Consider the following 13,602-nt stretch of genomic DNA (forward strand, 5'->3'; position numbering starts at 1 on the left):
GTTTGACTTTAAAAAAATCTGAGCTAGAAGGTCACACTTGTCACCTGTGTCTGTGATATGTTCCAAAAATGAAGCCCAGAAAAAATTGCGTTCGAAAATGATTATTTAGTGCTTCAAAAATTGAAATAAAAAGTGACCGGAAACACCATCTTAATTTAATCCCATACACTTATGTGTACTATTTAGGTGTCTATAAGACGCCTATTTACAAATCGGGGTTTGCCTTGTAGTTTTAGCTTTTCATTCTCAATAATGGTTGTTTTCAGGGTTTATTAGTTCTAATACATGCACTTGTACACATGTTTCATCTTGGTTTGAGAATTTTTTAAATCGGCTGCTCACAAAGTTAAACAATACCTTTAATACCAATGTTTCTAAGCCCTGCATAGCCCAACATTCCCCGGCTTTATCACGGCTACCCCGATCGGACGCTCGAGCAATCAAGGAATTCCTTTCAACCGGGTACCCATTTATTACACATGGATGGATAGTGGCAAATGTAGATAAACGTTTTGCCAAATGACGCGAGTGCTGCGGTGGGATCTGAACCCTCGACCTTCTGGTTCAATGTTAGGTGACGTGTCCACTGAGCCACAACATTCTCTTTATTTGTGACTAGCTACCCCAAAGTTTTCTGAGAATAAAAAAGTATTTGGGTCTTCGAAAACGCTGAATTGGAAAATTAGCTCATCTGAAATAGTAATTCCTTTTCTTCATACTGTCGAAAATCCAAACTGTGAAGTCAATTAGCAAACAAGCTACAAAAGTTTTTTTGACAAAGGTTTTAGCAGATTTGTTGAAACGTGTTGTAAGCATGTTCATTGATTGCACTTGGTACATATTTCAAGCTTACGCATGTTAAGTCAACCTGACGTTCAAACTGTGTTTTCTTCTACCATGGCATTAAAAAAAGACACCTCCCCAATTCAAGAAGACATATGTCATGTAAGCACAATAACAATAATTATAAGGCTTAAAAGAGTACATGTGCCTTCTCATAAATAATTTGACACCATATTCATATCGTATGTCTGCACGCTTGGATAATCAGTATGCATTCTTTGCAGTGATGTCAATTTTAATTTGCGCCAAAAAGGACATGAATGCAATGAATGAAGCCCAGATGCTAATGATGCCATATTCCTGCATGAGTTAGTAAACATATTTTCAAATCCCTTTCTAATGAAACTAAGTCGAGAATTGCTACTAAAATTGTTTATAAAACAATTATGATGTAAATTACCGAACCAAATGTATGAGATAGATTTTAATGCAACCGTTGTTGGATTATGACTTCAATGATATCTGGATTCATTCATTGCAGTCATGTGTTACCTTGACAGAACACAAACTTAAATCACTGCCAAGAATACCTCCTGATCATCTAAGCATTAACACATACCATGTAGATATGATCTCAAATTATTTGGGAGAATGTACTCTTTCAGGCAATAGACATGATAGATAGTGATTACGTGTTTCATGATATCATTTTTTTCTTTAAATTGGGGGTTTGTGGGATGTCAAGTTTTTTACTCGCACGGTACACAGGTATATCAATTGAATGACTAGGGTTTTGGATTATGTTTTTTCATCAATTTTGACAAGGTATATATCGCCTTAACGTGTTGGATCTGTTTTCCAATCTTAATAACAATTCTCAAATTAATTCTGGGCGATTTATTGTTGGTTGTAGGTGGTTGGTCACATGTTTTCTCATTTAATTAAGGAATGTGATTCAGATGATTGGCGTTTAGATTTATGAAGCTGGTATAATGAATTATTAATATCTGTAACCTGGCGTCTTTCTCCAAAATGACGCGACACCAGATGGTAATTCTAACAATAGCAACAAATCAAAGACCATGAAATGAAAAAACAAACAAATCGATTGACTAAATCTATGGACAAATCTTTAGTTATAATATGATGCTCAAATACTCAAATAATTAATGCTTTTAATTATTGTTGGTGTTTGGTTCTACCAGTTTGCTGATTTGGTTTGATTTTGAGATATGTTTTTTTTTTCAATCTTAAAAGCTGATTGGATGATATTGTTTTTGTTTTATCATCAATAATAAAGGTAAACAGGGGAGTAGCCTAGATATTGCAAGCCATTGGCTTTTTGTTACTCCCTCACATCCAATATTACTTTGTATCTTTGTGTCTAATTTGCAAAACTGTCTTTATTGTTTTTGATTTATTGAATTAATTCACAATGCAATGTATCCTGTTTTTAAGAGATGTGAAATAAAGGAATTTGAATTACCCACGGCAGATCTAATCAGGTTGTCAATCAACTATTCAGTTACATGCAGCGTCTTTCAACGGCTTGAAAGCAATGCATTAATAATTCACTGGGAAAAAAAGTACCAGTATATATAATAAATTGTAATAAGTTCTGGTCAGTGAGTTTAAATCCATTATCTATCTTTTGTGCATAATTTAATACAAAACTTCATCATGGAGAGAAGTTTAATGGGTATTAAACTAGATAAACGAAAATGAGTATGGATATAGATATGGAAAGATACTAAATTAAATAATATATGAATTATGCGGCGCCATATGGTTATTACCATATAAAAAATATTTCAAGTTCCATTAGAATTATCAACGAACCTCGAATATGCACGAGCAAATCCTCCTTATCATGCTTACTGATGCTCCAATGACAATGCTTATGAACTGGCGGCATGCAGCAAATCAAAAACTAACACGTCACTATATACAAGTATTATTCCATACCGTGACTTTATGAAATAGTAAATAAGCTGACACGAAAACTTAACTTATCTTTTATAAATCTAATGTATAAATGCCCGTGTACTCTGGTCATCCGATCACATCTAACTAGCCATCTAACGAGAGTTTGCTCACCGAACGCAAGTCGACAATAAACCCGACATCACCATGATGAAGCTTTTGCTCCACTCCCTCATCTTAGGCCAGGTTGGTCTGATATCCCTGATGGCAGTCTCTACCAACGCCAGACGATGTGAAGACATCCGTGTCGAGGGGACCAACCCATGGGTTACCATACCCGGTGTAAGCAGGTTCTGCTATTCTTATGGCAGTACACCTTCCACTTGGGAGGAGGCCAATCAGCTCTGTAAGAGTCTTAGTAGTCCGGGTAATGAGGAAGGTGATCTGACATCACTGGACAATACCGAAGAAGCATCTGCCATATTCAACTATTGGAGCAGTGCGGGAACCAATCTAGAATCGGTAAGATAAACTTTTTTACCCATTCCACAATGATTGATGGGAGTCAGGAAAGCAATATGGTAATTCTATAGGGACAAAAAAGCCAAAACGAAGCCAACGAAATCGAGGTTCGGGTTTTTTCCAGGCTATTCGTTGTTTAATTAAATAACGTATAGAGACTGATGGAGAGTACTTGCGTCTGGTGTGGAAATACTTCGCTCAAGGGCTGAGAAGCAGCGGGCGTTAGAATATATATATATATATATATATATATATATATATATATATATATATATATATATATATATATATATATATATATTATATATATATATATATATATATATCCACTTGGTATGGGATTGGTTGAGGATTCCAAAAAGTGCTCAATGCCGAGGCAGAGCAATTATATATTCATACCTTGGTCAGTTCAGTCCACTACAGTCGGTTTCACGCTTTCGGCGATCTTCAGGCAGACTATATCTATATATATATATATATATGTATATGTATATATATATACACGCATATCTAACGGAGGAGAAGGGGGGGGGGGGCGGTGGTCAAACGCCATTTGAGGGAAGATGGTGCCTATTCTTAAGTGTATAGTATTTTTTCAGGAAATAGAGGAAATTAAAACATTTCCCACATACTTATAAAAATAGTAATAATAATAAAAATATACGAATAATCATCGCAAATATTATCTATTAATAATTAGAATAATAAAAGTAGCAATAATAATAATAATTATTATTATCATCATAATTATTGTTATTATAATTATCATTTTTGGTTGCTGTTGTTCCTGTTGTTATTTATTTTGATATCACCCATGGTAGTCAGCAGCTCTCAGCAGAGAGATGCTAACTGGTGCTATTGGTCCGTGACTTGTCTTTCTATGTATGGAACCTAATTCTCGCAGCAGGTATTTTTGGCATATGTCAAGTGCTTTTATTTTTCCCTGTCATTATTTTGGACACAGTTGCATAATTTCCGAACGAAACTGAAGCGTTTTTTTTTAATCTTTGATCCTATCGTGGCCACCGCCAAACCCGTAGCCATTAGCATGTGCAACAGAGACGCGCTGATCAAGCTGATGGCGTTTAAACAAATGGGGGAGGGGTGCAATTGTAGGCTTGTATAAAAAATGTACATGTGAAAATAAGAGATAACATATTTACAAGTCAAGGCGCTTAGGATGTTTGATTCTTGATTTCCTCATTATCAAATTGTTATTACATTTGCTTAATTTTTTTAACCCGTATAAACATGATACATGTACAATAATTCTCTTTCAAGCTCTCGTAATTTAACAATTTGTAATAAAGTGGTCACGATACGCAGGTGGCTGCTTTAGAAAGAATCTTACACTTGCAATATGTCCCACTGGGAATAGGTTTAAGAACTCACTGTAGGCATGTGGCTCCTATTACAATGGGGAGGTCGTACAGTAGGGGAAGGGGGGGGAGGGGAAGTTGAGCATAGGGACAAGTTGAGCCACCACCTCCAGGCAAATAATGAATGAGTCAGACATTATGGTGGTGTCATGTATTGATGACCCATAGCATAACCCTTAACCCCACCATTTTGTTTCCAACTTTGAAACAAAAAGTGCTTTTTTAGAGGGAAAAATACAAATTTCAGCCAAAAAAGTAAAAAAAAAAGGGTGTAAAATAGATAAGTGCTTTTTACCCACACACGTCTTTAAATATATCATAGAAATAAGAACAATATTGTTAGTCCAGGTATGGATTGTCATTTTTGTCATAGTCTTTTACATGATGAATACATGAGAAATGTGTGGATTTGAAAATATCGCAATAAGTTTGGACTGGGGTAATTTAAGCCAAATCAACATGAGGCAAGTTGAGCCATAGTAATTCTTATGGTGATGTATTAAAAAAATGTTAAAAAATGTAAAAAGCCATTGATATGCAGGCAGAAAGGGGTAAATTCACATGAAAGTTCTTTTACTTTTAGAAGATGTAGTATTTATAGAGAACCAGCAAGTGAAAAGACTTTAAATGAAAAATTGACATCCTGGTTCTTCCTGCATACATTTTGTACATAGTTTTTGTGGCTCAACTTACCCCAGACGGTGGCACAACTTACCCCATATATGGGGCAAGTTGAGCCATTTTACATCGTTTTTTTCAAAGGTCACGATGACTTTCAGTGTGGGGGTAGAAAGTTATCTATAGGTGAAAAAGATTTCCCAAGAATCAAATTTAAAGGCAAGGTACTTATTTCTACAATATTACTAGTCATACCAATTCTAACATGCCAAATGCAAAAGTGTCGCAACTTACCCCGCCTTCCCCTACATAATTATAAAGCGCGTAATGAAACGATCGGGAAGAGCGCCCCACAGCGTTGAATAAGTAGCAACTTTTGAAAAAAAACTTTGCTTATCGCCAGATGATTGTGTACGAAACATATGGCATAAATGTTGAAGGGGTAAAGGACTAAACGATTTTTACATTTTGATTTTTTTTAGATTATTTTTCTTTTCCTTAATTGAAGATGAATATATTTCAAAGGTTTCTGGGTAATAAATGGCAGAATTATTCCCATGCACCACCCTTGAGCCCTCTCCTTATTACCCTCTCTCATCTTCCCAATATGTTTTATACACAGCAGCGATGTGCGAAGGTTTACTTACTCAACGCTAGTGGGTGTCCTTTCACATGAGCCTTTATTGGCGTTTGGGAGCGTTTCAAGAAATAGCTGAAGTGTCCGATCTTTCCCTTGTTGTACCTTTGCTCCTACAGACGTGTTCTTTATACATTTTTCAGCGTAGATTTCAAGATTTCACAAAGTTCAGTTTATGTAACTGTACCCGATGTAGATCCTCGATGATATACTGACAATTAAGCCTCGTTTTACAGACTTTCTCATGAAATCAGTGTTTACTGCAACTACTTTAATTTCTCTTTAACCTGTAGTTCTTGTTTATTTTATCATCTGCAGTATATGATTTTTCTGGTAAATTTCATCTCAATAGGGCTATTGGATTGGTCTAAATCGAGGCGACATCACCGGACAAACTGGGAGGTGGACAGACTACTCAAGGGTGAGGAACAATCGCCAAGACTGGCAAGAAGGAGAGCCATCCGACAACTGTGCGTATGTGGCCAATGAGGGCGCTACTGACGAAGAAAAGATGAAATGGAAGACCGCATCTTGTACTACAGTAACTAAACCTTTCATCTGCGAGAGGAAGAACTACTATTAGATTGAGTTGATATTGAATAGTATCGATGAAAACGAAAAAAATAAAATAGACTTCTGTACGATAATGGGACAAAGCAAAGATATCTTTCAATAAACTGTGACTGCAATTCTTGAGGGAAATATCACAAAATGACAACTCCAATTATTCTCCACAGTCAGAAATTACTTTGGCATATTTTTTGTTTCATCACAGCAAATAATACTCCTGATTATCCAGGCGTGATGATAATTATACAAGGCCTATGTACAAAGGGTATCACATTATTTGGGAGAAGTTGCTCTTCTTAGCTGTGTAAACTGGTTGTGTGTTCATGTATATTTCGCTCATTAAGTCAGAAATTTCGAGGAGTAATTTTACTCTTATCCTTTCGGTATAAAACCCATTACAATTCTAAGGATTCCTTCTGACATTTACTTTTCTGTAGACGGAAATATGGCTATATTCAGTTCAATCATTCTAAACCACATAAGCTACACTTTCAGATTGGATAGGGGGCTCTACATGCTTATAAGTCTTAACACACTGCCCAATTGATAGATATGGGATACAATGATGGCATATGAATTTATTTTTTAAATCCTCTTTTTACTATTTGAATTCCAACCGTAGGTATTTTCCTAAAGGTTGTAATCCAATCGTCCTCTTAGTTTCAAACAGGTTGATTTCATTAAACTCTAGAAAATAAAGTTTGTGTGTCAGTAGATTTCTGTTATCGATTCGTAAAAATGGTAAATGGTTCCAAAACAAGCTCTATATTTGGGTTTTCTTAAGGACCAGCCCACTAAAAGTGGATTTTAATAAAAAGAGAAAAATCTAACACAACACTGCAAAATTTCATATCAATCGTATATAAATAGGAAAGTTACATATATGACATTTCTAACTTTCAGAAAATTTTACAAAAAAAACAATTATATGCACATTATATTCGGAATGCAAATGAGGGGACAGATGAGGTCATCCACTCACTCATTATTTTGTATTGAATTATATTAATTCTAATAGTCTCCTCATTCACTGTGAAACAAAGTTTTCTTCCTCACTGAACATGTGAAATTACCATTGTTTTATAATTTCATGTTTCAGGCAAGCTGGTCCCTGTTGTCAAATCAATAAAGAAACATAATCATTGTATAATTCATCAAACAATAAAAAACGTAGAAATAGTGAGTGAGAGACATCATCCATTTTCTTATTTGCATGTCACTGAGTTGTGCATACAACTATTTTGTGAAAAATAAGCGAAATTTTAAAATGCCATAACTTTCTTATCCTATATCCGATTTTTAGGAAATTTTCAGCGTTATTTTTGTTTAATTTTTTTTCTATTGATTCGAAATTTTTTGGGGAGTCGAATTGGTTTTTTTAATGGTCTATTTTCTTTCCATCAGATGGGCCGCTTCACAGATAGGTCTTGTCTAATTGTTGTTTGGTGCACTCTACTCACAGGACATGTGAGTATTATTGGTATAATACTCACATGGTCTGATTTCAGCATCGTCTATTAGTAATATTACTTTCTCAAAAGATATCGCCAAAATATTTTAATCAGTGATAATAGTATAACAAAAACGGTTTCCTCCTTTAATATCAGATTTTATTAACGTTTTCAAAAAGTGTAGGACATCGTTGGATATTATGTGTAAGATGCTTGAATAACGTAACGCGAAATAAACATGCTAGGTTCAGCACCAAAGCACTTAAAAATTGCTGTTCAAATCAAAAATTAGACATTTAGATTCCTTCCTGCAATTATTGAACATTCTCAATTCATAAACGGGAATAACGTGTGTTACCATGGTAACAGGGCCTAGAGACGCAGAATTAATATTACAACAGTGATGTTTAAATGTCAGCAATGACCACTAGCGTACCTACGGGGGGGGGGGGCATTTGCTCCCCCCCCTGACGAGCTTGAAAACCTTTTTTGCCATTTTTTTGTGGTACGAAATCCTTTGTTTGTGACTGAAGACCTCTGTTTTTTGCTTGTCAATTTTTTTTGGCGGACGGTTTTGCCTCCACCCCTGTGGAAAATCCTAGGTACGCCACTGGCAATAACACCTTAAGAAGATTTGGCAGACGCAAATGCCAGAAAACAGATCATTCTGTGTTTATGAATAACACATTTTATGATATTATGATAAGTACGGACGCAGAGAGCGCATGCTTTTTGGGGGTACCAGCGCAATGGATGAGGGGTCCGTTTCATAAACATTTACAACTATTATAATATTAATACTTTAAGTGTAAATGGATGCTATATTACCATGTTATTTGTTATAATTGCAAAGCTACCAATTTCTTTTTTTTTTTGGGGGGGGGGGAACTGACCCTGATATGATCGGAAGCGTGGATTGATTTGGTGATAGAAATACATACTTGATTCAATAATACCATCATTTGCGAAAGCTTATTAAGACCACCTAAAAAAACTGGGGTAGCACATGTTTATCACAGTTTCATTAAAATCTGACCTGTATATCATTTGTTGGTGTTGATTTCGTGTATGATTTGAATGGTTAAAGGGAGATTTGTTAAAAGAAATTATCGAGTACCTCGACTAATCTTTTTGGGTTTTCTTAAACCACATTTTGAAGTAAAGATACTTTTGAAAACAAAATAATAAGTCCAGCTATTGGACAATTTCTTTAAACTAATTTTTCTGTATCCATTCAAATCATATACAAATAAATTCTAACAAATTATGATAGGCCGGCTTGTAATGAAACTAGTATATAAGTATATCAAACTTTAGGGCAGCTGAAACAGGAAAGGGAGGGGGTGGGTTTCAGCCCCCTCCCAAAAACTTTTTTACAAAATCGTGTGCAAAAACGCGCAAAAATGACCATCTGGTTGTAAGTTTTTTATGGTCAGCTCCCACAACTTTTGGCTCGGCCTCCCTTTGAAAGTTTTTTTTTCTGCGGCCTCTGCAATTATAAATATGTGCTTAACATACAAATTTTCAGGTGGTCTTGAACTTTTACAAAAGGTTTACTGATTGATTGGTTATGAACCTGATCCTGACTTATATTTTGATTTTATTATGATTGATAAGTTATTGGTTGATTTTTTTCAGTTTTTGAACTAATTGACTGGATGGTTGATTGATTGACTAATTGATTGATTGCTAAATTGATTGGTTGATTGATTGATATAGTATCGAAGAAAGAACACTTCTGACGTCACTAAACTACAGTTTTAGAATCCATCACTCGTTTCAATTAAAAAACGAAAAAAACACCAAAAAAAATTAAGGTGGAACAGTTAAGTGATATTACTTAGAGACCACTAGCTTACCGAGTCACAACCCATGCAAATGAGTATCCCTGCCCGAGCTTGAAGACCCTTTTTTTTGCTTGTCATTTTTTTGGCGGACGGTTCCCCCCCCCCCCCCTGTGGAAAATCCTAGGTACGCCACTGCTAGAGACCCGACCATCCTGCTCGAATTCCATGCTTGTTTTTATAGTTTTTCTCAGCAATTAAATAATTTCTTTAATACCAAATTATTTGGCATAGAAATTTTAATCATATATACAATTTTTGAGAGTTCATTTTATCTAATCTTGTAAGAACTCATTTTGAAATCGTTACCACAAATGACAATTAGAATATTTACCCAGGGTAGCCACATCAGCCTTAGGCTGTTCTTGCAGCTGGCCCTTCATATTTAACATTACAAAGTAATATTACCCTTTACCAACCTAAAGGCTGAGTGCCTAACAAGAAGGCAAGAAGTCAGTTCATGGATATACATCTTTAATATTTTGATGGATCTTCATTAAATCATAAACAATATGCTTATTTTGTTGATCTCCCTTTACTGAAACCAATTTCCTGTCAGAGAACACTACCCCTTTAACATGCAAACAAGTTGAAAAACCACCCGACGACCGAATCGCCCATTTTCCAATGCTTCCGAATTATTTCATTTTCGCCCAGGCCTGAAAAAAACACACCTCCTGTTTCGTTACAGAGCTCACATTGCCTACATTTTTGCACAATATTATCATAAACCCAACAAAATGTAGGTCAGAAGACTTCAAACACCCCCCCCATGACGATTCAGCGGAAGTATTTCTGAAATTTCAGAAATCTATCACGATCTATAAATTCATAAAGGAAAGATATTTCTCTTTTCCTCCCTTCCCTGAAAGTAATATCTAGGCCGATGGATATAATTCCGATTCGGATTAAACGTGCCAAGATAATACTCATTTAGCATTACCCAACAGATGAGTGTCCATGCACTTCTTGATTATAACACACAATGATGTATAAAATTCGGAAAGTGATAACCAATTCTAACAAGTTATATGTCCACATAGGTTGGATAAGGGTCGTTTGTAGGGAAATGACAGCAATTTTAAGAACATCGCAACAAATGCTTTATAAGTATAATGTCAGATAATAGTCTATTATAATGTATGATTTTCTTATAAAATCGAGAGAGAGGGGGGGGGGGGAGACAGAAGTGAGGCATATACTGTATTAATATAGTATTATTTGAAATCAGTGCCCATGCTCCCCTTACCTCCGTTGAAATAGATAGTACGACGGACCGTTATATCAACATTTTTTTGTCTGCCAAGTTGTCAGATCTGAGATCCTTCCTCGATTCTGCTTCGCCAAAAACACTAGACACACTGTTACTATGGTAACTGTCAGATAAAAAGAGACTTGTTGGATGAAACCTCCGACACGTCCTTTCATGAAAAGCTCCCCTGATTAACGCAGAGAGGATGTCCATCCCTCATTTGATCAAACGCATAATAAAGGTGTTACTACTGAAAATAATGATAATAATAATGAAAATGAATGATCATAATGGTAATAATAATAATGATGGTGATGGTGATGAAAAAGAAAATAAAAATAATACCAATGATGATGATAGCAATAACGTCACTTTTTACCCAGGGTAGCCACGTCAGCTCTGAAAACTATTTTTCCAGCGGGCCCAGCATACCATGATGGTGTTTTTATCACCACGGCTATTAAAATTAATGCACGATAGGAAAACGGGTTAGGATTTTGTTCTTCTACTTTTGCCTAGACTCTTTGAACAGCAATATAATTGTCGGTTAATAAATGAGGAGCCGATGACGTCACGCACTCGCTATTTATTTTGTGTCTCCTAAGACCTACATGAAATATGATAAATTTCATTATTCTTGTAATTTTATCATAAAATTTGAATTAAAATTCTCGGCGTAATATTAAAATGCATATTTCTAATTGTAGATTCTGCCCCCCCCCCCATCTCGAATTATCTTTTCCCCAAAATAATAAGAAGCTCACTAAACGAGCTAGAGCGACCCTTCAGAGCTTGTCACACGTTTTTTTAATTTGCGAAAGTGAATTTGAACGATAAATATAAACACGTTAATAACCGGAGATTAGTTTACTGGATGTGTACAAGACATATCACTTTTATTTCAACTTTTTTCTTCTATCATCGGTCAGGGGTAACATATATAGTGTAACGATTTATTTAAATTTATCATTTTTCATTTATTTTTTATATACTATTTTTATTATTATTTTGGGGGCCCTAATTCGCTAGTGATGAGCGATACAAATAATAAAGTAAAGCAGATCACCTAAATTCTAGGAGACAGGTGAAAGTCCTTGAGAACAGAAGCTTGTTTTCAATAAACCACTTTAATCTTCTTTATACCCTCTAATCACAATGCGTTGAACATTGATATATGATATGCTCTTTTTACTACCCGGTGAATGTACTGGTTGCAAACCTGTCTCTTCCGTTATCACACACTCACTCACACCGAATCACCCTCATGCACCGATTCAACCCTCCCACCCTCAAACTCGCACACACCCTCCACTCTCGCAGTCACTCACACACACACACATCTCCCCACGCACGCAGCTGCCCATCAAACACACGCAACCTGCCACCCTCATTCACACACACACATACACATACACACACACCCATCCTTCTTGACCACACACACACACACCCACACGGGCATCCTCACCAACACAAGCTCACACACAATTTAAATCAGTTTCTTTTCAATTCAAATCGAAACAAAACAGGAAGGAAACAACAGATTACCAATCGCAACGCTTAAACTGCGAACGTAAAGGAAGCAACTAGAAAAAATAAATGACAAACCTGTTAATAATTAGGCCTATTAATAAATATTCTTTGATTGTAAAACAAAAGGCAATGGGGAGATTTTCCGGATGCGTACCAGACATAGATCAACTCTCTTCTTCGACCATGGGTTGGGGTAAGTCATTAGGGGTAAATCATATCACTAGAGGGGTGGTTTTAATTTTTTTCTTATACTAACCATGCAGGTTTGTATGGATATCATCATTATCTTCACCAATAATGTATATCTTTCTTGGGTCCGTAGACTTGAAGGTGAATTTTATCATAGGAGGGAGTGTTTTCAGGGAGGGGATGTGGGTGTACCCAAAATACCAATCGCAACTTCGTTTTTTCTGCCATCCAAGTTGTTCGTAAATTATGAAGCGATTTCACGCAAAATTGCACAAGTCTATCTGTTCTATACCGTCGTTCCCCTTTTAACATAAACAAATAATAAAGTAAATTTTGTAATGATTAATTATTGAAAATTAGGCTGGACGTCATGTATTCCTAATTATAGAATATTGTGGGCGGATCCGGACGGGATAGAATAATGCTTTAAAGACAACCCATTATGGGGGTGGGGCGAGGATGATGTTGATAGGAAAAAATGCACTTTTTGATGTTTTGCTGCTATGATGAAATATGATACCGGGGACGTAACACTCTCGAGAAAGGTCAAGAAAATAGAATAAAACATATTTGGCACGCTTTCTGAAAAAGTTTAAATCCTTTCATAGCAGTCTACAATGCGTGATTAAAAGATAAAAACGAATGCACAAGATTTGAGAACCCATCTTCCATCATGTAGATGGAGAAAATCAAATTAATGAAATGTAGTTTTGTGTGGATAGCGTTAAAAGTGTCCCTGGGGGAAAAAAAGTTGTTAAAAGTGTATCACCGCCTGATTCGTGACCTCCTGCGTGTAATGGATATGGAAGGACGCCCTTTTATTTTTCCTTCCGAAACTTCTCCAGCAAACATGCAGGTACACCACTTCGCAGGATCAAGTGCAATTAAAACGCCCCACAAC

At 35.9% G+C, this 13,602-nt stretch overlaps 1 protein-coding gene across 1 annotated transcript; it reads left to right on the forward strand.

The window, feature by feature from the left end:
- Positions 1–2,724: 2,724 nt before the first annotated feature.
- On the forward strand, positions 2,725–6,476 carry LOC121420710 (C-type lectin domain family 4 member G-like). Its single transcript, XM_041615368.1, has 2 exons — positions 2,725–3,228; positions 6,215–6,476. Exons 1-2 carry the CDS (start codon positions 2,914–2,916, stop codon positions 6,443–6,445), a joined length of 546 nt encoding a protein of 181 aa, XP_041471302.1. The 5' UTR covers positions 2,725–2,913; the 3' UTR covers positions 6,446–6,476.
- Positions 6,477–13,602: the final 7,126 nt, after the last annotated feature.

Source organism: Lytechinus variegatus, chromosome 8 (assembly GCF_018143015.1).
Source record: "Lytechinus variegatus isolate NC3 chromosome 8, Lvar_3.0, whole genome shotgun sequence".
NCBI classification, from domain to species: domain Eukaryota; kingdom Metazoa; phylum Echinodermata; class Echinoidea; order Temnopleuroida; family Toxopneustidae; genus Lytechinus; species Lytechinus variegatus.